The sequence below is a fragment of the Rhipicephalus sanguineus genome, chromosome 6 (genome assembly GCF_013339695.2).
Source record: "Rhipicephalus sanguineus isolate Rsan-2018 chromosome 6, BIME_Rsan_1.4, whole genome shotgun sequence".
NCBI lineage: Eukaryota > Metazoa > Arthropoda > Arachnida > Ixodida > Ixodidae > Rhipicephalus > Rhipicephalus sanguineus.
Window position 1 is genome coordinate 37,196,896 of NC_051181.1, and position 20,218 is coordinate 37,217,113.

General features: G+C 48.7%; 1 protein-coding gene across 1 annotated transcript in view; it reads left to right on the forward strand.

Annotated features, from left to right (window-relative positions):
* The window catches only part of LOC119395706 (uncharacterized), a 57,276-nt gene that overhangs the window by 30,649 nt on the left and 6,409 nt on the right, over nucleotides 1-20,218 (forward strand). Inside the window, exons 8-11 of the mRNA XM_037662716.2 lie at nucleotides 550-682; nucleotides 763-848; nucleotides 4,393-4,440; nucleotides 5,703-5,930. Of these exons, the coding sequence (XP_037518644.1) occupies nucleotides 550-682; nucleotides 763-848; nucleotides 4,393-4,440; nucleotides 5,703-5,930 (495 nt within the window). The remainder of the gene's footprint in view (nucleotides 1-549; nucleotides 683-762; nucleotides 849-4,392; nucleotides 4,441-5,702; nucleotides 5,931-20,218) is intronic.

Consider the following 20,218-nt stretch of genomic DNA (forward strand, 5'->3'; position numbering starts at 1 on the left):
GATTCAGCTAAAGGCCGTAGATAAAAGTATTGAAGAGGACCAAAAGGGTGGTTTCTTGCCCTTCCCCCACCCCTTCTTTTTCGCGAGCTATGCAAAGCGAAATGAATGTGTGCCTATAATGCAAAGATTTGCCTTCGTCAGCCTGATTGTTTGGTGATGCTTACACGGTAGCCATGGTAAAAATTCTGAGCTTTTACCCCATGTGATAATCGCACCCCCATGTCTCAGTCACATTTTAAAAAAAAAGTGCGATAATTACGCAAGTAAATACGGTAGTTCATTATGTGCTTCTTGAGTGCAATATTAACCATGGTGAAAAAACAGAAGGCTTCTAGCCAGATGTGTCTTCGAGGTCTCTGAGAACTTTGTGCTTGGACACCTGTGTCTGTGTACACATGTGTGTGTATGTGTGTACACACACAAATACACATTAATCTTGTTTGGCCTTAAGATCCCGAAAAAAACCTGAACAACCCATGACCCCCCTTAGGTTCACAATTTCTGCCCCGTAGGCTATTACTAACTGATGACTTTTTCCGCTCTTTATAGGGGTCCGCAAAAGGAGATGGTGCCCAGGGGGCTAAGACAGGCTCCAAGGATGCTCCCAAGGGTGCTGGCAAGGGCCCGGCTCCCAAAAAGGGACCAGTCAACAAGCCGCAGCCGCAACAGTTTAAGCCTAAAGGTTCGTACCCATGGGCCACCTTGTGTGCCACCGTAATGTTTCACATTTCGGCTATATACTAACCTGGGCTTTCCTTGCAGGACCCAAGTTTGGCTCTGGCGCAGCACCAACGTACACGTGCTACGTGTGCAATGTGGTGCTGCACTCTACACGTGAATACAGCCAGGTGAGTGCACTGACTGCAATCTTTAGCTTTGGGGTTTTAGGCAGCATTTGGCATGAACTCTTGCCAGATGGCAATGTGATTCTTCGCCCGACGTGACGCGTTTATAGGGCTTTTTTGCGAAGAAGCTTCAAGCATTGGTGTGGTTCTGTGGTTGAATACTTGGCTGCCACGCAGAGTGCCTGGGTTCAAGTTGCGCCAAAACCCTGCTTTTTTAGCTTTTCGTTGCGCCGGGTAGTGCAAATAGGAATTATCATCATCATGGACCAGTATGCTCTCGCTTCGTCCTCTTCTTCATCTTTTACTTTACTCCCACAACACATGCGCCGATTTGTCCATCGTGCAATGCAATAAATTTGATGGGTGAGTCTGTCACGTGACTAAAAATCACATAACTAGTTACAGGACTAAAATCACGTAACATCACGCAACAGCTAGTCGGGGGACTAAAAATCAATTAACATCACGTGACTCACGTAACTAGTCAGGTGGCATGTTCCCGCCGTCAACCACGTAACAACTAGTCACAAGACATGTTCCTGCCAAAAACCACATGGCTAGCTGCGTGACTATAATCATCTAACTGCACATAAAATCTAGTCACGTGACTTAAATCACATAACACCACGATACTAAAAACCATATAACATGACATAACAACTAGTCATGTGACATGTTCCCACCAAAAAATACGTGAGATGTGCGTAGTGTGGTGAACAGACCGAAACCGGAGAATAGCCATGCCTAGCCATACTTAGTACTACTAGTACTACAGTGTAATCTCGTTAAACCGTACCCGCATAAGCCGTAGTTTCTTTTTAAACGTAGTTAATATGAATCCCCGACTCGTTTTCCCTTTAAGTTAATGCATTTATTGCACACTTAAGCCGTAGCTGTACATCGTATACATGTCGGTTAATGCGTACTATTCTCTTGTCGAATTGCCGATCATAGTCCTCAGTTGCAGTCTCGCGCTCCGACGGCCAACCAATTTTGCGCGGAGTTCGCAAAATTTGAGCCGTTCGAGCTACGCGTTGCATGCATACGCGCGTATCTCCACGGCCATTGCGCGAGCCTAGCCTCCGAACTGCGCCGCGGGCCATCTCGGAGGCCACCGCGGAGCGGCCTAGCTACAGCTCGTTGCCGGCGAGAGTCAGCGAGAGCAGCGTGACGATGAACGGTTTTGTTGTCAGTTGACCGCGTCTCTCCGACCGCGTTGGATGTGTTCAGAGCCGGCTCAAATATTGTGCATCTGCGGACGCCTATTGTGACACGACCTCACAATGTCAAACAGGCAAGTGAAGCATCGCGTGCTGACCATCAAGGAAAAACTAGACATCGTCAATGCCATCCAACGTGGAGCGAAGAAGTCTGTGTTGGCGCGGGAGAAAGGCCTACCACTTACAACGGTTTGTGGCATTTGGACAGCCAGGGAGAAAGTGCTGAATGGCGCACCGTCCAACCTCAAACGTTGTCGTCTAAGGGGTTCAACCTACCCAGACGTCGAGGAGGCGTTAATGCTCTGGCTGAAAAATGCGAGGGCTAGAAACTTGCCTGTAAGCGGACCCCTCCTCACGGAAAAAGCGCAGTGCTTCGCTACACAAATGGGTCACGACAGTTTTGTCTGCAGTAGTGGCTGGCTCGCGAGATTTAAGACACGGTATAATCTTACCACGAAGGTTGTTTCCGGCGAAGGTGCAGCGGCAGACAAAGACGGCGCGGAGGACTGGGCCAGCAACAAGCTGCAAGATATCCTGCAGGAGTATGCCCCAGAAGACAACTTCAATATGGACGAATCGGCACTTTTTTTTAAGATGTTGCCGAACCGAACGCTTGCTTTTAAAGGGGAGACCTGCACAGGTGGCAAGCAGGCAAAGGAGAGGTTATCCGTTGCTTTTGCTGTCAACATGGCAGGGAACGAGAAGCTGCCGCTCCTCGTTATTGGCAAGGCCGCGAAGCCGAGATGCTTCAAGGGTGGACGACTTCCCTCAGGTGTGTTGTATCGCTTCAACACCAAGGCCTGGATGACCTCGAAGCTATTTGAGGAATACGTGCGCCTGCTGGACCGTCGCTTCACTGCAAGCGGGAGAAAAATTGTAATGGTTGTTGACAACGCGCCGGCACACGTGCAACTTGACAACCTTTCTGCCGTGAAGCTGGAGTTTCTCGCAGCAAACACAACGGCACTGTCCCAGCCCTTGGACCAGGGTATCATTCGGCCGGAGAAGCACCTGTACCGAAAAAACTTGCTGCGAAGGATGCTTCTTGCCATGGAAAGTGGCAAAACATACAGCATCGACATGCTAAGTGCCATCCACTTGCTGGCCTATTCTTGGCAGCAGGTAGAACCTGCTACTGTCAAAAACTGCTTCGCGCGTGCACAGTTTGTTGTGCCCGCCCAACCAACGAGCCCAAGCGAATGCGAGGCGCTGATCGCCGAAGTCTTTGAACGGCAGGGTGGCGGCGACAAAGTGCCGTTCGGCACGTTTTGCGATGTTGACAAAGAAGTCGAAACGTGTGAAGATTTGTCCGACAGTGACATCATCAATTCTGTCTGCGGCAAATTACCGAGCGCAAGCGACGGTGATGAGGAGGAGGAGGAGGACGACGACAACAACAACAACGCTGAGCCGGAGGATGTGCCGTGTCCCTCAGTAGCTGAAACAGCGTGAGCACTTGACGTCATGCGGGTGTTCGCGGAAAAGAGCGGCTTGATGGACAAATTGGCCATCCACTTGGACGGCTTTGAAGCTGCAGTTGTCACTGCGAGGCCGCCAAAGTGGCAAACGAGAGTGACGGACTTCTGGCGTCCGATTTCCACTGAATAAAAGTGTTTCTTGGTGTTCTTGCGAAACATGTTTCGTTTTACACGCAAGTAAGTGCAAATTTATTACTTTCGGGTAAACCGTAGTACCGCATAGCACGTAGTTCCTTCGCGTCCCCGTCAGGTACGGTTTAACGAGGTTCCACTGTACTAGCAAAATCTTAGCGTCTCTAGCAAAAGCTTGGCATTACTGGCAAAAGCTTAGAAGCTAAGTTAAATAGCTCGCTGTTGGTTCCAGCCTTGCACCACTAGTGCAACTGCGCACATTTTATTATTATTTTTTTTTTTTCTCATTGTGTGTGATAGCTACGATGGACACCGCCAATGTCGGTGGGCAACTACACCACCAAAATCGGCTGCTGTTTTGAGCTTATAACAGCTTACACTGTAATAATTTACCTTTCTTGGAACAGTGCAGGTTTGTGCAGTGGGCTCATTCAGGCGGTCTGTACCCACTTTTTTGGCAAGACTGAGCGACACTGCCCATATTCTTAGCTTTTTTTTTTTATTATATACAGCACCTGGATTATACGACGATTTTGTTTGGTCCCCTCCAAGTCGTATAATCGGAGTCCCAGTGCAGTAGTGTGCACTAGTGTAGGCCTCATCATGCATTCCTGGGTGGGCAGTCATTCTTGCTTTAGAATATGAAAATGCTTGACTCTACATAAGAAGTGGGAGCTGACACGTGTGCTGATCGTGATCATTTCTGTCCATATGCAGCACTTCACTACCAGGGAACATCGCCTGGCTGCTGGTATCCAGGCATCGGTGAGTCACCCTTGTGCAATTTAATTTGAGGGTCAATCTTTAGTGAAAACTCCACTCACAAAGCTGTAGTCCTCTGTCCTTCCTTTTCTTTTTCATTCCTTAGAGTACATCTGTGGAATTCACTGCACTGGTCATCTTGATGTAGCTTTTACATATGCAAGTGGCTACATTGACTTCAGTTGAAGATTCTGATAAGTCTTTCATGGGACCACAAAAAAAATGTAGAAGCTGGGAAATGTATAGCACTAACGTGCAGTTAAAAATCCGGGTAAAAAATGCTGCTAATTAATAAAATAGATGCATTGTGCACACCTGTAACTCAGAAGAATTCATTCATCAGTTCAAGGGTTAAGAAATCCTTGGTGGAAGGATGGTGTTTCTTTCGCGCCTCTGCTAGAACCAGACCCTTTTCGACCACTTGGATTGCCATGTGGCAGTCCACATTGCTGAACACATTGACGTGCCTCCTCAGCACGTCCAGCACAGCAACAATTTGCAGCAGGTCAGGCAGGAAGGTTGCAGGGACATGTGAAAGGGGGATTCTATTCATAGACGTCTGTAGGTTCTTTGGCCGGACTGGACGCCAGGAATTTTTTATGCAGGAAGATGTGTACAAGTGAGGTTCTGCTCTAGTTGATACTGTTATGGCACTAGTGTTGCTTCTGCCTCAGTGAGCACGTTGAGATTGCTCTACCAGATGAAATTGTTGTGCCGGCTTGTTGTGTAAGGCAGAAATCGAGCACACTTGTGGATGTCACAGGTAGTGCTGGGCTACTTGTATTTTGTGCTGTCGTTGGGTTGCTCTCTACACTAAAGGGATGGTGAAAAGAAAAGCGATTTCACTCTTACCAGTAAATTACCTTTCCACAGTACCAAAAACACCACTCATTCCGCGAGAAGATGCTCGGTAAGCCAGTCAACGCACAAAACAAAGGTGTGTAGAGTGATGCCACCTATCCGTTCCTGCAACTCACCATGACATCCTAGACTTTCAACTGCATCTGCTAGGCAGGCAGGAACTCTCTATTCTCTATCGGTAAAAAAATAGCTTGCCTTATGTTCTCGGGCAACCAGGAACTTATAGCTAGCTTTGGGATATCCTATTCAGGTAGTGTGGCCAAAATATAAAAAAAAGAAGCTTTCACCCTGATTTTGTGTTTTAATAATGAGTGTTGTCACAGAATGAAAGCAGAGTTCTCAAAGAATAATTTGTTGGCATTTTCACTTCCACTGTCCCCTTGACCTGTTTGTTCTCTGACCAGGCTCCACCGCTCGGCCACAAGCGGCCACGCTCTCCGTCTCCATTTTCACGGGCACCTGCGTGGTCCTCGCCGCCCCGCATGCGGTCTCCTCCGCGGGACCTCTGGTCGGGAGGACCGCCTCCCCGCAAACGTTCCCCCGAGCCTTTCCTCGACCCGATAGGTCGGGACCTCTTCGCTCCTTCGTCCGGACCAAGCGGTGCCTTCGAGCCTGGCCTCCGTGGACCTCAGGTCTGTTTATTGAAATAATAATTTCGTGCCTCCCAAGGTGCCATTTCAGTTCGATCTGGCAGCCACAGAGCTTCTCACAATAACACCGACAAGAAAATGTGGCGCCACCATCTATGCTAATTTCTTAAGACGTGCTGTGCCGTCATGGGAATGACGGTATATGCGTCTATGATGCTTGTGTTGGCTGGCTTTGAGCGAGGCCAGGCTTGAAATGTTGATACGGCTGCACATGTACCGTATTTACTCGATTCTACCGCGCCCTCGATTGTAACGCGCACCCGTTTTCCGCGACCAAAAAAAAAGAAAAAAAGTAATACATCGATTGTAACGCGCACCCATTTTTCGTGAGAGAAAAGAACAAAAAAGTCCGTAGGAGTCAAACTTCGCACATTCAGAAGAACAAGTATTTGGGTTTTAAAGAACTAAAGTTTCAAAAAGTAAAACACAAAGTCAAAAAGCGGGCCTCGCCGCTAAAACTGTCACCACTACGGCGGCGATACGAGTCGCGTAATGGATCAGTCCTCGTCGCTGTCAACACTCTTCGATTTCGGGAAACCGGCCCTGCTTTTGTCCACAGAAACTTTTTCGCGAAGCTTTGCTGTAAAAAATCTTCTGCTTCTGTTTGCGCCAGTCTCGCACGCACGTTTCGGGAACTCCGAACGACCGCGATGCGGCCCGATTTCCGTCCGTCTCTTTGCACATGTAATAACTATTCTTTTAAATGCGGCATCGTGGTACACTAGTCGAGTATTTGGAATCGGCACTTCCATGCCGTCGATGCGAACGCAGAACGGGATGACAATCTCCTCAGCACACGTACGAACTGAAAAAATGGCAGAAATGGCCAAGGCGCGTAGGAGGCGGCCATTTTGAAATGTCGATGGCAATACGATAACCGAGTTTCTTTTTTTTTTTCGGTACTCGATTCTAACGCGCATGCGATTTTTAGACTCGTTTTCCCGGAAAAAAGGTGCGCGTTAGATTCGAGTAAATACGGTAAAGCTTCCCTGAAACCTTCATAAACGGATGTCATTCACCCATATAACATTTCTCAATAAAAGTTCACTCACCTGCAGGGCATAAGCAAATGGCAAATGGAAGACAGACTGCCACAGAATGAACATTGAACTTGTACAGTCGAACCTGTTTATAACGAACTCGAAAGTGTCGCGAAAAGTGGTCGTTATATCAGTAGTTCGTTGTATATGGAGTCGCCCTTAAAAACGTGCGCTTAGCGGCCAAGCCGTTTTTTTTTTTTTTTTTGCACTTTTATTAAAGTGCTAACAACCCCTTCGGTACAAGCTAAGCCTTTTCGCGTCGTGAAGCGACGCCCGCTGCGTGCTCACGAGTGAATTAACCGCCTTTGCAATGAGCTGACACCATTTCACCGAAGCGCGGTACCGCGACGTGGAGCCGATCATCCCTGGCTAGTTGCGTGCAGCGCGTCGCCTACTCGGCTAACGGAGTCACTGCCGGGCCACTTGCTGTATGCCGTATGCGCGCGTTTGTACCTTCTTCATGCTCGCTTCACTCCGGACCGTGCACGGGTGCGGCGACCAGCCACTTCGTTCAACGCGGCGAAAACAAGCATTTTGCAAGCAATGCGCACTCGACATCTCCGCGATGCTCTCGCGGCCCTGCACGACGATGCGCGGCGCACTTGAGTTGTCACATAGTCAACACGCAGTATATGCTCGCTGTCAGTGCATCAACGTTTCTCGGAGCCCGCGCCGCTCAACAACAGCGACAGTGAGCTACTTTCGTTTCTACAAAGCGATGCGCACTTTAAAACGGTCTCACACGACGCGGTGGCGGCGAACTTGTGAACGGCAGCATGGCGCACTCGTACCGCCGTCAATCCGCAGTGTACGGCGTACGCCACACGCGCAGCCGAGCAGATACTGTATTTATTCGAATCTAAGCCGATGGTTTTTTCGAAAAAACGATGTGCCAAAGTGGGGGCTCGGCTTAGATTCGAGGATTTTGGAAAACGCGCCATTTTTCATCGAGAAAATGTTGCAAAACTAGCGCCACCTAGACAGTATTGTAGCCGTTAGTAGCCGAGCCAACACCTGGCTTAAGTGCGCACGCGAGGCCTCTATTTTTATCTTTGCGGCGAGTGTTGAGGCGAGCCGTTCGTCAGTTCGAGTCTCGCTTCGAGCGGACTGTGTGTGGCGTAGCTCAATGGCGCCAAACAAGCGTAGTCATTATAGTGCGGCGTATAAAAGGAAAGTTGTGCTAGCCGCGGAGTCGTCCTCCAACGTTCAAGCCGGACGGGACTTTGGAGTGGACGAAAAGAATGTTCGTCGCTGGAGGGGCCAACGGGAGGAGCTTTTCACGTGCGCCGCAACGAGGATTGCTTTTACCGGTCCACGGAAAGCTCCCTTCTTATATCGTTTTTAAGAGGAAGACGCTGCCCGCCAATGAGGCCTTCCCGCGAAACGTCATTGTGCAGGCCGTTCAAGGACAAGCCTGCGGCCGTTCAAGCCGTTCAAGTATCGCCTGCGGGGATTATACACGGACTGGTTAAGCACCGAGGACCACCAGCTGACGCCGACGGGCCGCTTCAAGCGGGCATCACTGTCTCAGTTGGCAGGCTGAGTGGCTGCAGCGTGGGACGACATCCCAGGAACTTTGATCGTGCGCTCTTTCAAGAAGTGCAGCATATCAAATGCGCTTGATGGCACCGAGGATTGCGCACTGTTTGAGGACAGCGACAAAGAGATCAGCGACGACGACTCGGAATGAGCGCGGCATCTTGATGATGAACCAACTGCTCCATTTCATCTTCATATTTTCAATAAATGTTTTCTCTTTGTGAATTTTACCCGGCCTACATTCGAGGTAAGTTTTTTTTTTTTTTTTTTTTTCGTGCTTCGGACTTTAGGGGGTCGGCTTAGAATCGGGGTCGGCCTAGATTCGAGTAATTACGGTATCTACAGATGACTGTGATATAAGGTTGTCGGCTATAAGTCATAACTGTACGTTCATCGACGGCCGCCACCTCGCCTTCGCTCTTTTCTGATGCTTATCCGCGAAGGCATCGCCGCAATCGCGCGGAAATCGTTATCACCGATCGACCGCGGTCTCTGCCGTTACCAAAAAGACGGATGACCTTTTGCGGCACGTTGTGGCGTCGACGAGTTTAGGGACGCAGTGAACCTTTATGCGATGGAAAGTTATTGCGGTTATCACTTATTGCATTTATGCCTTCTTGCGTTCCAAGGCATTGTTTGGTTCATCGCAGGCGGTCGTAGCTGCAGAGAACGGCGTCAGGATAGGTTACCGTGCGAAAGCTGACCGCAAGGCTTCATGCTGCCTGCTATTTTTTTTCTTCCTCACTGCCATTCTGCCACTGAAGAGACGCCTGGAAAGTGAGCGACCTCGCTCGCAGCATCCGAAATCTGCGTGCAGTACTCGCCGATCTGGGATATCTTAGTCGCGAGCACCGTGGTCGCAAGTAAACTGGAGCGGGGCACGCGCGAGCGTGCGCCCCTGTCACGCTTTAGAAGGAATGTTTTAACTTTTTTTCGCTTCGTATGCGCCATATTTTTACCGCGACCGTGTCTGAAGTGTTCGTTGTAAAAGTAGGAGGCTTTGAAAAATGTTCGCTATATGTGGACGCAGCTTCAATGGTTAGCATAGGAAAATCGTAAGTGCACCCAAATATGGTCGTTATAACCGATAGATCGTTATATGTGGGATCGTTATAAGTGGGTTCGATTGTAGTCCGTTTTCCAACATCAGCAGGTGGTCATTTTACATTTTATAAAATTATGCATAGACGCTGAAGTTCTCAAGGTTAAATAAAATTTGTTGAGAAATAAACGCGCTAAGAAAGAAATCGCCCATTCTGTGCTGCTCGAATACAAAATTAATCATTGCGACGACCGGAATGCTTCTAGCCAGATGTGTCTTCAAAGTGTCAAAACACTATGTGAACGATGCCACTCTGAATCTGGCAGATCCATGCTGCAACAACATCGCAGTGCCAGTTTTCTCTATAGGTAATTGCAAGAAACTTCATGCTGGCAGTAGAAGCAAGTCTGAAAAAAATTTGAGAACCCGATTAAATAACCATATTTACACTTTTTTCTCAAATAAAACGAGTCTGAAAATTGCCTGTGCTTTATGATCGAGTATACAACCAAAACCACATTTGCAGTGTTGCCAACCGCCTAATAAAGGGTCAGATGCAGTGTCGTCGTCACAGAGTGGCAGTGGAGCACATTTTGTTCCGAGTTTTTGCTCAACTGTGCTTCCTGGTAAAGTGCTAATGGTGATGCACCACTTTCATTATAAAAGGTTGTGTCAAAGGAAAGTTATTTTGCCAGCTGCAGGTAGGTGTGTGGTGTCTTTCTTGCGTGCCCAAGGTTTGTGACAATAAGTAGTGCAAACAAAGGGAGATCTCCAGCTGCACGTCAAGCAGGAAAAGTTTCTACAGGCTAAAATAAGACTCTAAGTTCAAGTAAAAGTAGTTCACTTACTCTTTTACAGATGGCGTATATTATATATAACCATACTTTATACAGTAGAACCCCGCTGATACGTTTTTGAAGGGACCGTAGGAAATAAACGTAAGAGACGGGAAACGTAAGAGCCGAAAAACAGGAAAAACGGCAAAATATTTAGTGGTACAGAATTTTATTTCAATTCTTACGAGCAGCACGAAAATTGGCGCACTCAGCCGCGATCTAGTCGATGGATAGAAACGCGGAGCTTAGGACGGCCTTATCCACAGAAATGTAATCAACGTATGTGATTTTTTTAACACCAACAGCTGTAGGCATGAAAGAACTAAGCACACGCAATCACGACTGGCGCCGCGAGTCCGACCGCGAACCGCACGCACGACCATGCGAGCTCCAACCAGCTCGAACTCCTCCCGTTCTCCGACAAATAACGATGATGATGAGTCTACGCCAACGCGATGGCAGAAGTGAATGCCAATCTCGAAGGCCTTGCTTTCGCAAGCAATTACGTCATACACGCCATGTTTGTGCAATGCAAATCTCAGAGGCTATGCTTTTGTCAATAGTAAATGCCTATCTCGAAGGCCTTGCTTTCGCGAGCAGTTACGTCATAGACGCCATCTTTGCAATTTGAATCTCGAAGGCCATGCTTTTGTTTGCATCAATTGAAAGATTCTGTTGCTTGCGCCTCTCATGCGGCTAATATTACGGTCAAACGAGGCCAAGCTGCGCGAAAATGTGCCATGGCCGCTCTCTTTGGCAGTCATTCGGTCGGCTCCGGACGCACTTCGCGACGTATCATACGGGAACGGTCCGGCACTTACGACGTAACAGCGGGGTTCCCAATACATTGTATCCTATGGGAGCTATGCCGGGACCGGCGGAAAACGACGTAACAGCCGGGAAAACGCAGCAGTGAGGAACGTAACAGCGGGGTTCTACTGTATATGTTCGTGCATGAGTTTGTATGTGTGCTTGTATATACATTGAAAGCTCGTTAATTCACACCTCATTAATTCGAAATTTTGGATAATTCGAAATGCTCGCCGCAGTCCGGTCCGCAGTGCATAGGAGACCATGTGTAAAACGATTCGTTAATTCGAACAGAAATTGCCGCCTCTACGGATAATTCGAAGCGCGCGCCGCCGAGCGTCATCATCGTCAAACACTAGTGGAAGCTTTTACGGCCGAACGATAGGTGGCACGACCGGTTTTTTCGAGCTTCAAGTGGCCGACGAGCAAAGGGCGAGCAAAGTATGGCCTCCGAAATCCAGGGAGCAATTTTTTTTTTTTTTTTCCGTAGCCCTCCCGCTATATCAGCGCCTGGCGCCACTTGTATACGCGGGACCCGCGGGACGCTGAGGAGTCAGCGGAGTAGTCCTAGCAGTCCTAGGCCGCACCCGGCAGCGTCACTTTGTTCCTCGAGCACGTTGTTCGTTCACGCCGTCAAGCCGTCTTATTCCGCATGGAAGTTGCAAGATGCCGCGGGGAAACTACTGCGCGAAGACTGTCAAGGAGAAGGTGGAGATTTTGCGAGAGGTTGGCCAAGGGAACTCGAGCAAATACGAAATTGCGAGGAAGCACGGCATACCTCCGAGCACGTTGTCAACCTACATACGCAACAGGACGGCCATTGAAAACGCCTATGAAGCCGAGGATTTTGGCGCCAGTCGAAAAAGGCTAAGGACAGCGAAGTTCCCGGAACTGGAGTCGGCTTTGATTATCTGGGTTAAAGAAATGAGAGCCCAGAGTATCGCATTGAGCGGCCCTATCATCATGGCCAAGGCAGCCGATTTCGCCCTGCGCTTGGACATTGAAGACTTTGTCGCCTCCGAGGGATGGTTTCATCGTTTCAGGGAGCGGCACAATCTCGTATTCCGCACGTTATCCGGCGAGGCAAAGGAAGTGGACGCCGAAACATGCGCTACTTGGAGAAGCGACACCCTGCAGCAGTACTTGGAGAGCTACTCACCACAGGATGTGTTTAACGCTGACGAGACAGCGTTATTTTTCAAGTTGCAGCCAGACAAGACGATCACCTACAAGGGAGACAGCTGTGCCGGCGGCAAGCGCAGCAAAGAGCGTGTCACTGTTCTGGTCGCCGCAAATATGACCGGTACGGAAAAGGTCCCCCTTTTTGTGATTGGCAAAGCACTCAAGCCACGGTGCTTCAAAAACATTCGGTCACTGCCGACGGAGTACGCCGCAAACAAGAAAGCCTGGATGACAGGTGAGCTATTCAGGAAGTGGCTACTGAAATTCGACAGGCGAATGGAACTGGGCGGCAGGCGCGTTCTTCTTGTCGTCGACAACTGTTCGGCGCACAAAGTCGACGTTGAGCTGAGAGCAACAAAGTTAGTGTTCCTTCCAGCAAAAACGACTGCGGCCCTACAGCCAATGGACCAGGGTGTGATAAGGAACATCAAGTGCTTTTATAGGCATCACATGCTGGAGAGAATGATTTTGTGCGCGGGCGACAGGAAGGACTTCGGCATTACGCTGCTCACTGCCATGCACATGTTGGTGCGCGCATGGGAACAGCTGACCGCAACCACAATCGCAAACTGTTTCCGCCGCAGTGGATTTGCAGCTGGAAGTGCTCAGGATAGTTGTGACGTGGACGGGGCTGAGGAGCTCATGCCAGTGGCATTGCGCGACACTCTTCGGGGTGTACGTTTTGCCGATTATGTTGAAGTTGACACAGGTGCATCGGTGTGTGGTGCCCTGACTGATGAGGACATTATCGCTCAAGTAGCCGGTGCGCAGCCTGTTGCTGAAGAGCCAGAAGGTGAGGAAGACGAAGATGACGAAGCGCCCGTCAGCTTCTGCGGTGATGGAGGCACTTAATGTGGCGCGTCTCTTCTTCAGCTTTAAAGAGGGTGAAGAGGATTCCCTGTGCCGCGTCCGCGCACTGGAACAGAGAGCCGCAGCTGTGGCGTTCAGAGAAAAGAAGCAGACGGTCATCACCGACTTTTTTGGCCAATAAATATTTTTCGTGCCCCCACCCCTGAAATCCACCCATTTTTGCTCACTTTCATTATTTCGAATTTTGTTTAATTCGAAATTGCTCAGCGTTCCCATGGAATTCGAATTAACGAGCTTTTACTGTACACACACACGCAAAACTGAATAGCTTAGGGGAGGGGGGGAGTTTGAACCCTCTCCCCCTCCGCCTGGCTACGCCAGTGGTTCACTGCCAGGGGAGAAATTGGCTCTACGCAATTGGACCCGGCCAATAAAGGAATCCCCCCCTTCTGGTCTTTTAGCAGTCTGGCTGTCTGCTCCTGCTCTGCACTTCTCAGTCATGCCGGAAAGACACTCAGGAGTGTGTTGATTCGAGAGTGGACACTTGACTCACTCTGCAGAACACGGGAGTGCGAACCGTGCAGGACAAAGCAGGCTATGTTCAAATGTTGGCACCTTTGTGCCATCTTGAGCAATAACATTTTTGTTTTCCTGTCGTAAATTGAGGTCGCGCACATATATGTTTGAAATCATCTGCATTTATGTGAAAATTTATTGTGCCTATGTTTACGATTTTGGAAGCCTAAAACATTGTTTTGCCTGCCTATTTTTGGCGCCTAAAACCAGCTTTTTAGTGCCTAAAAATCCAGCCTCTAATCATAGCCATACATGCCGCTGTAACCAAAGCTGCTGGCATCGCAGGAAACAACAAAGAAAGAGTATCTGGTGAGATTGGAGCAGCAATAACACCCGTGCAAAGATAAACATTCAGTTATTGTTTGTGACTCATGGCTCTCGCTCGCGTTCATGTGTGCTAGCATCCCAACACACCTTTCACACACATCAGACCAGATTTCTTCGTGCCTTCACGAACTCGATCACTGTTTTCTTTAACGCAGTGATTCCACTCGTGCGCCAACTGCGCCAAAGTGCGCCAAATTGTATTTACTGCGCCATCCTGATAATATCGACGAAAATTGCGCCAAACTGCGCCAAAGCCTCGGGTTTGGGGGCGTCTATCAACGGCAGTCGCACGGCCGGCGCGTCAGAACATGTGCAGCTTGATCTCGGGGCTGCCAAAGTCGCAACCATGGACCAAGAATTATTCCGCTGAATAAACAGCGCTCGCGCGTGCGTCCCGAATAAGCCACGATGCCATGCACGGTGCCGACGCAGCTTCTGTTCTGCAAGTCGGCTCGACAGCAAAACGCGCTCTCCGCAGAGGCTCGTGACGTCTAGGCCTATCGGTAGCGAAAAAGTGCGACGGCGATTCATCGGCGGACGTCGTCTGTTCTAGAAACGCTGCTGATAGCTCGTTTCAAGCGTCGCACGGCACGTAAGGAAAGCAATGTTCAGTAATAACTACATGTGTGCTGCTAAAATGTCTGTCACTTCTGTTTCCGGACATCGCGGAATGAAATCTGGGATCGCTAGCAGTATATATGGAACAATATCGAATTTTCCTTGCTTCGCGTTTATGGAAGGGCACGCGAACGGTGGAAACGCGTTCACACTTTTCCTCAGATATACTTTATCCATGGATCTTCATTCGGAAGAGCTTTTTCGTAATTGCGTATACCTGCACGTCCGAGTTTAATCACTCTGCGGTAAATACCCCCTAAAAGGCCCTGCCCTTTCGAGCTCACGTGCTAGGGTTCCAATTCAAATTTTTTGCTTGCTTTGTGAAAATGTCATCTCATTAATAAAAGCATATATCCTGGTAGGAGCAGCCGCAAATACGCAGCTGTCAGTAGCGGGCCCGTCGCTGACGGCCCACAGTGAAGCGGCTACCCCATGTTACACGTCCACCCCTCGCTTTCGGGGGTCAATAGCTGACGGGTAAAAAAACTCAGTTTCGCTTAAGGGCGAAGCAATGAATGCGCGATACCAACAAATTGTATGGTGGAGGACAGTTTGGTATGTAAGGCCAGGTTGTTAACGTTCAATTCGCAATATACTTTATCAAACACGAAAATTGACCGTCGGAGGCGTCAATCGATTGATGCAAAAAATAATCATGTGATGGCGTCATCATCATGTCATAGATCGTCAAAACTTGTGACGTCATCATGGCGTCATATATCGTGATGTCACGTGATGACGCCATCACGTCATCGTCGCTTTACACTGCTTCCGTAATCGGTGCGCCGATCATGGAGCTAGCGCAAAACCAGGTGAGGTGCAGAAAGCTTGCAGAGGAGGAGGGGAGGATCAACCCATCGATCGAGAAGAAAAAGAACCTGGCTTTCGCCTAGGAGTTTTCTTAGGGGAATTCATTAGGGACAGTGTGGCTCTTTGGCATTGAGGCACTGCTGTACATCACGGCGTTTATCTACAATGTCTGCTGATAACCACATAGATGTATTTAGAGTGTTATTTCATAAAGTGCAATTTTATTGATCTGGTATTCTGTTTATTTGCTAGTGTCGAAAATAATCGCCGAAGAGGTTAATTCAGAACACTCAACTGCATGAGCCCTTATTTTTTCATTAGCGAGTGAAGTATGGAGTTCTCCGGAGATGATTTTTTCCATGAGATTTGCAATGAATCGAAATATTTCTAGCCTTCATAAGAGCCCCATAGTAATATTCCGGTGCTTGAATGTTATTGCAATATGCTTCTGTAGTGCACTCCAGGATGTAAAATTCGCTGCACCAGAGTGCTCCCAGATGCAAAATGATCTGCTCCAAAGTGCTCCAAGATGAAAATTTTGCTGCTCCAAAGTGCTCCAAAACGGAAATTTTGCTGCTCCAAAAATTGCTCCAAATCAGAAGTCCTCGGTAGCATCACTGTTAACGCTACGGTGAACTGTGATCAGCCACCCGTCGAGAACAAGAAAAAAGAGCACCTCGGAGCCCAAATAGAAGACAATAACAAAAGCACAAAATGAGGCCACCCACAGCACAAGGCTGGTAGTAAACAAAGCGACGCCGATGATTGTGATGGCGATGGAGGCAGTGATGTGACAGCTGCGCCAATTGCGCCAAACTGCGCCAAGATGTGAAACCTGCTACATCCTGCTACATCTCCGCTTTTCTGCGCCAAATTTGTGCCAAACGATAAGCTCACTAGCGTCAAAACGTGCGCCGGCAAAACGCGAGACTCTGAAGCTGCCGCACGGCAGGATTTTCGTGCCGCGAGAGGAATGGGTTCGTGCATCATTTTTCGCGGCACGCCGCCCGGTGCTTTCTGGGGGACATGACCGGACGCTGATTGATGGGAAGGCTCGTTAAGCGCTGGTTTGGCTTGCTCAGCCTTTTGGGGACCGACATAATCCCCTCCAGACTGTTGTAAACTGGCGTGACCCGCCAAAAATGCACCTTGGAAGGAGCGGCTCGCCGCGAGCTGGTGTGACCGCACCGCTGCAGCAACATAGAAATAAAATTTCAGTTGTTAGTACAGCGACGTCCTTGTCTGTCATCTTTTTACCCCTTTTTTTTACGTTCCGCTGCTCAAACCATTATACCCTTAACCGTGGTTAAGCTGACTACGGTTACGGCTAACCACGGTTAGGGGTAGCTACAGGGCAGACATAACAGCAGTTAGTCTCCTAACCGCGGTTATCGCAAACCGTGAACTGGCGCAGTTAATTGGCAGCTTCGTGTTGTTTGAGGATTTTCACGGAACGCGACTCCAGTCGGGGAGCAAAACTCGTGGAAAACTATATAGGTTCGCCGTGGAACGGCTAGCAACAAAAACTATTCCGTCATTAGCAAAAAACGTATCGCTACACGTTTCTTGAGGGGAATTGCTTTTCGAATTGTTCGTGTCTCACCGTCTCAGAGCCTCAGGTCGTTCCACCAAGTTCATTGTCGACATCCTGAACAAGATGGATGAAAATGGTGACACTATATCATCTTGGCGTCGCCAAGGCAGCGATGGCAGTGGATTTTACATTGTCTGCAGTCAGACCATTAACTGCGAATGGCATGGTTTTGCAGCGATAAAGCGACATGTTACAAGCAAGAGTCACATAGAGGCCACGAAGCAGCACTGGGATTCAGCAGGTGTACTGAAAACTCCGCAAAAACCTGCGTGTCAGACGTATTTGGACTTCTCGCAGTGTTCAGCAACGCTCTCGGGCGACCGCGTGGTTCGTGCAGAGAGACTCTTGGGCAGATACGGCCACATCTATTTCCGAGGATGTTCACGGACTCCGAAATCGCTAAACAGTTTTCCTGCAAACGAACGAAAGCCTCCTATAGTGCATACATGCCAAAATCCGGGAGACTCCCTGATTTCGACCTTTTCTTACGCGTGTACGGTTGGCAGGAAAATCTCCCGGACATCAAAATTTCTGTGCGTGATCTATCCACATTGAAAAGTCCAACCCAATCGATCCAGGCTTTTTGTGAACCCATAGGAAACCAATTTAGGAGGCGTTGATGCAAACGTAAACGGCTGATAGAAATTCGTAAAATTCCCCAGCCGAATTCCACTGTGTCGAATGGGCCGAAATTCGGATGTTCCGAACACTTTTCCGCGTCGCGGCGGGTGCTACCAACTTTCCCACGAAACATGAAACCTTTATAAAACGTTTTATAGAGGTTTATAGAGGTTTTAAACGTTTTAAAGACGTTTTCTTGAGGTTATGTGTTTCATGGTTTGGTACCGAATCCGTCGAGCGGCGGCCGAGAGCAGAATACTGGACGCTTCGGAAATACCCGCGCGGTCAGCTCACACACTGTCAGAACTGTGGTTATTGTTTGCCACAACCGCCGAGGACGAAACCGCGGTCTCTCTTGACACGATCATGTATGGCGACGACAAAACTGACGGAACTCCGAAAGTGCACGCGCATCCAACGCTCACCCAGTCAAAGCAACGCTGCTTTCCACAAACGCTGCGGACAAAACCGCGGCAGATGCGATCGTAGATAGCAACAGACGACGTAGTTTTGAAGGCACGTGCGCGACCAGCGCACGCGAATTGAAAACGGAACTACCGTTTGCAGCAACTGCTGCGCACGAAACCACGGTCGCTATCAACGCAATCATCGATAGCGACTACGAGCTGCAAAGGTACGCGGCTACCGCAGCGATAGATTAAAGGCAATATAGTCATAAAAAAAAAAGGCACGAAGCCTTTCGGGGTTCGTGTCGATCTTCGCTTCACTATTTGACCTTCACTTCACTATTTGAGCCTTCACTATTTGAGAAAAACACTGATTTCCATTATTTTTGGTAAAACATCCCCTCCATCAAAATTTCAGGGGGGGGGGCTAGGCGCCCCCCCCCCTCCCCTGGCTACGGGCCCGATAAGACCGCAACGTCAATGTTTACACTTGCGGGGCTGCTCGGTGATCCAGTGGTGTTATGCAAACACCCATTATTGGACAGAACTTTTAATTTCAAAAGAGTTCCTCCTTAGCTGACTGTTTTGCTTCACACGGTCCCTTTTTCTACTTTGCATTGAGCTTTTAGCTGCTCCAAAAGCAGTTTTCCCTGCTCCAGAACACGCTTTTGGCTGCTCCAAAAGCCCCTTTTCCTGCTCCAAAATGCACTTTTGGCTGCTCCAAAAACCTGCTCCAAAACAGCTTCAGTCAATCACATCACTGTGGAGGGGGTTGACTTCAGTTGCCCATAGTGGCCAGACTTGTGAAGTTTTTCTACCAATGACCAGTGTATAAGACAGGGGTCGACTTTAGTACTGTTTCTTGAAAAAAATTCAGCCTATATTTCGCTTTTTACGGTACTTCCTATACTTCTTCCTATGCTTATTTGCTCGCCGCTGCTGCTTGCATTGTAATGCAACGTTTTCCGCGGAAGCTATTGACACTCGGACATTGCTGTGTAGAGTCGGGAAGCTGCATGCGATCCGGCCGTCATTGTGGGGATACGGCTGCCTCGTGTGCATTTGTGCTGGTGCCTTTCAGTGAGCTTCTGTTTACGCCGCTCGTGCGCTGTGCCACCAAAATGCAACATGATCAACCCGTGAAATCTCTATGCGCAGCCTTCACTTGTGTGATCCACGTCAGACTAATGTACATCCCCTCCAAAGAGTCGTGCAGAAGGCACCTGATGGCTCATTTGGCTTTGAGGCACGGGGAGGGACAGTTCACAAAAACTGCCACGAGAACGCGACTGTGCTAGCGGAAACTACCACTGAAATGTGACCGCGTGAGCGGAGCGCATCCCGGCGAAAACACAACATTTGAACCACCCGCGCTGTGCGCCATGGTAACACTAAGTTCCTTTTTTTTATGAATCAAAGAGAAACGTTCATGGAGCATTTTATTACATCTTTTAATGCACGGAATGTTATTTTTTATTATAAGTAGTTTGAGTGCTTTTGATTAATTGTACTTGGGACTCTTGACATCATCGGGCTCATTCCAAAATGCCCCACTGGTGCCGCACACAGGTCACACTCACCTACAAAATGAACCTATGCAAATCGACAACAGAATGTGCTCCGTCGCCAGTGTATAACAATGACAGTGCATCTGAGTCATCTGATGGGAGGCTGCTGCTGGTGCTGCGAACAGCTTCATACTTGATTTTAACACACAGGCAGTTTTTGTCTCCGTTGCCACTCTTGTTTTGCTTTTTATTTTTTTCCCCTCCATTTGTGTTTGCCTCTTTGCCCATGGCTAATTCGATGGCCCCCAACTTCGTAGGGGCATTTCCATGGGACCAACTTTTATTATTTCAATCCTTCAGTGAAATTACCCTTTGCAGGATAATTGTCCTGCAAAAAAAATATAATGAAAATCCCGAGCAAGCACCCCCTCCCCTTTTGGGAGATTTGAAACATGTGCCAATGACCGAGCCATAATCGGTTACTACTGCCTTTCTTCTGTCCGAAAATTCTTGCCACTGATGGTTCATGCGAGTGTTTCTGCAACTCCTG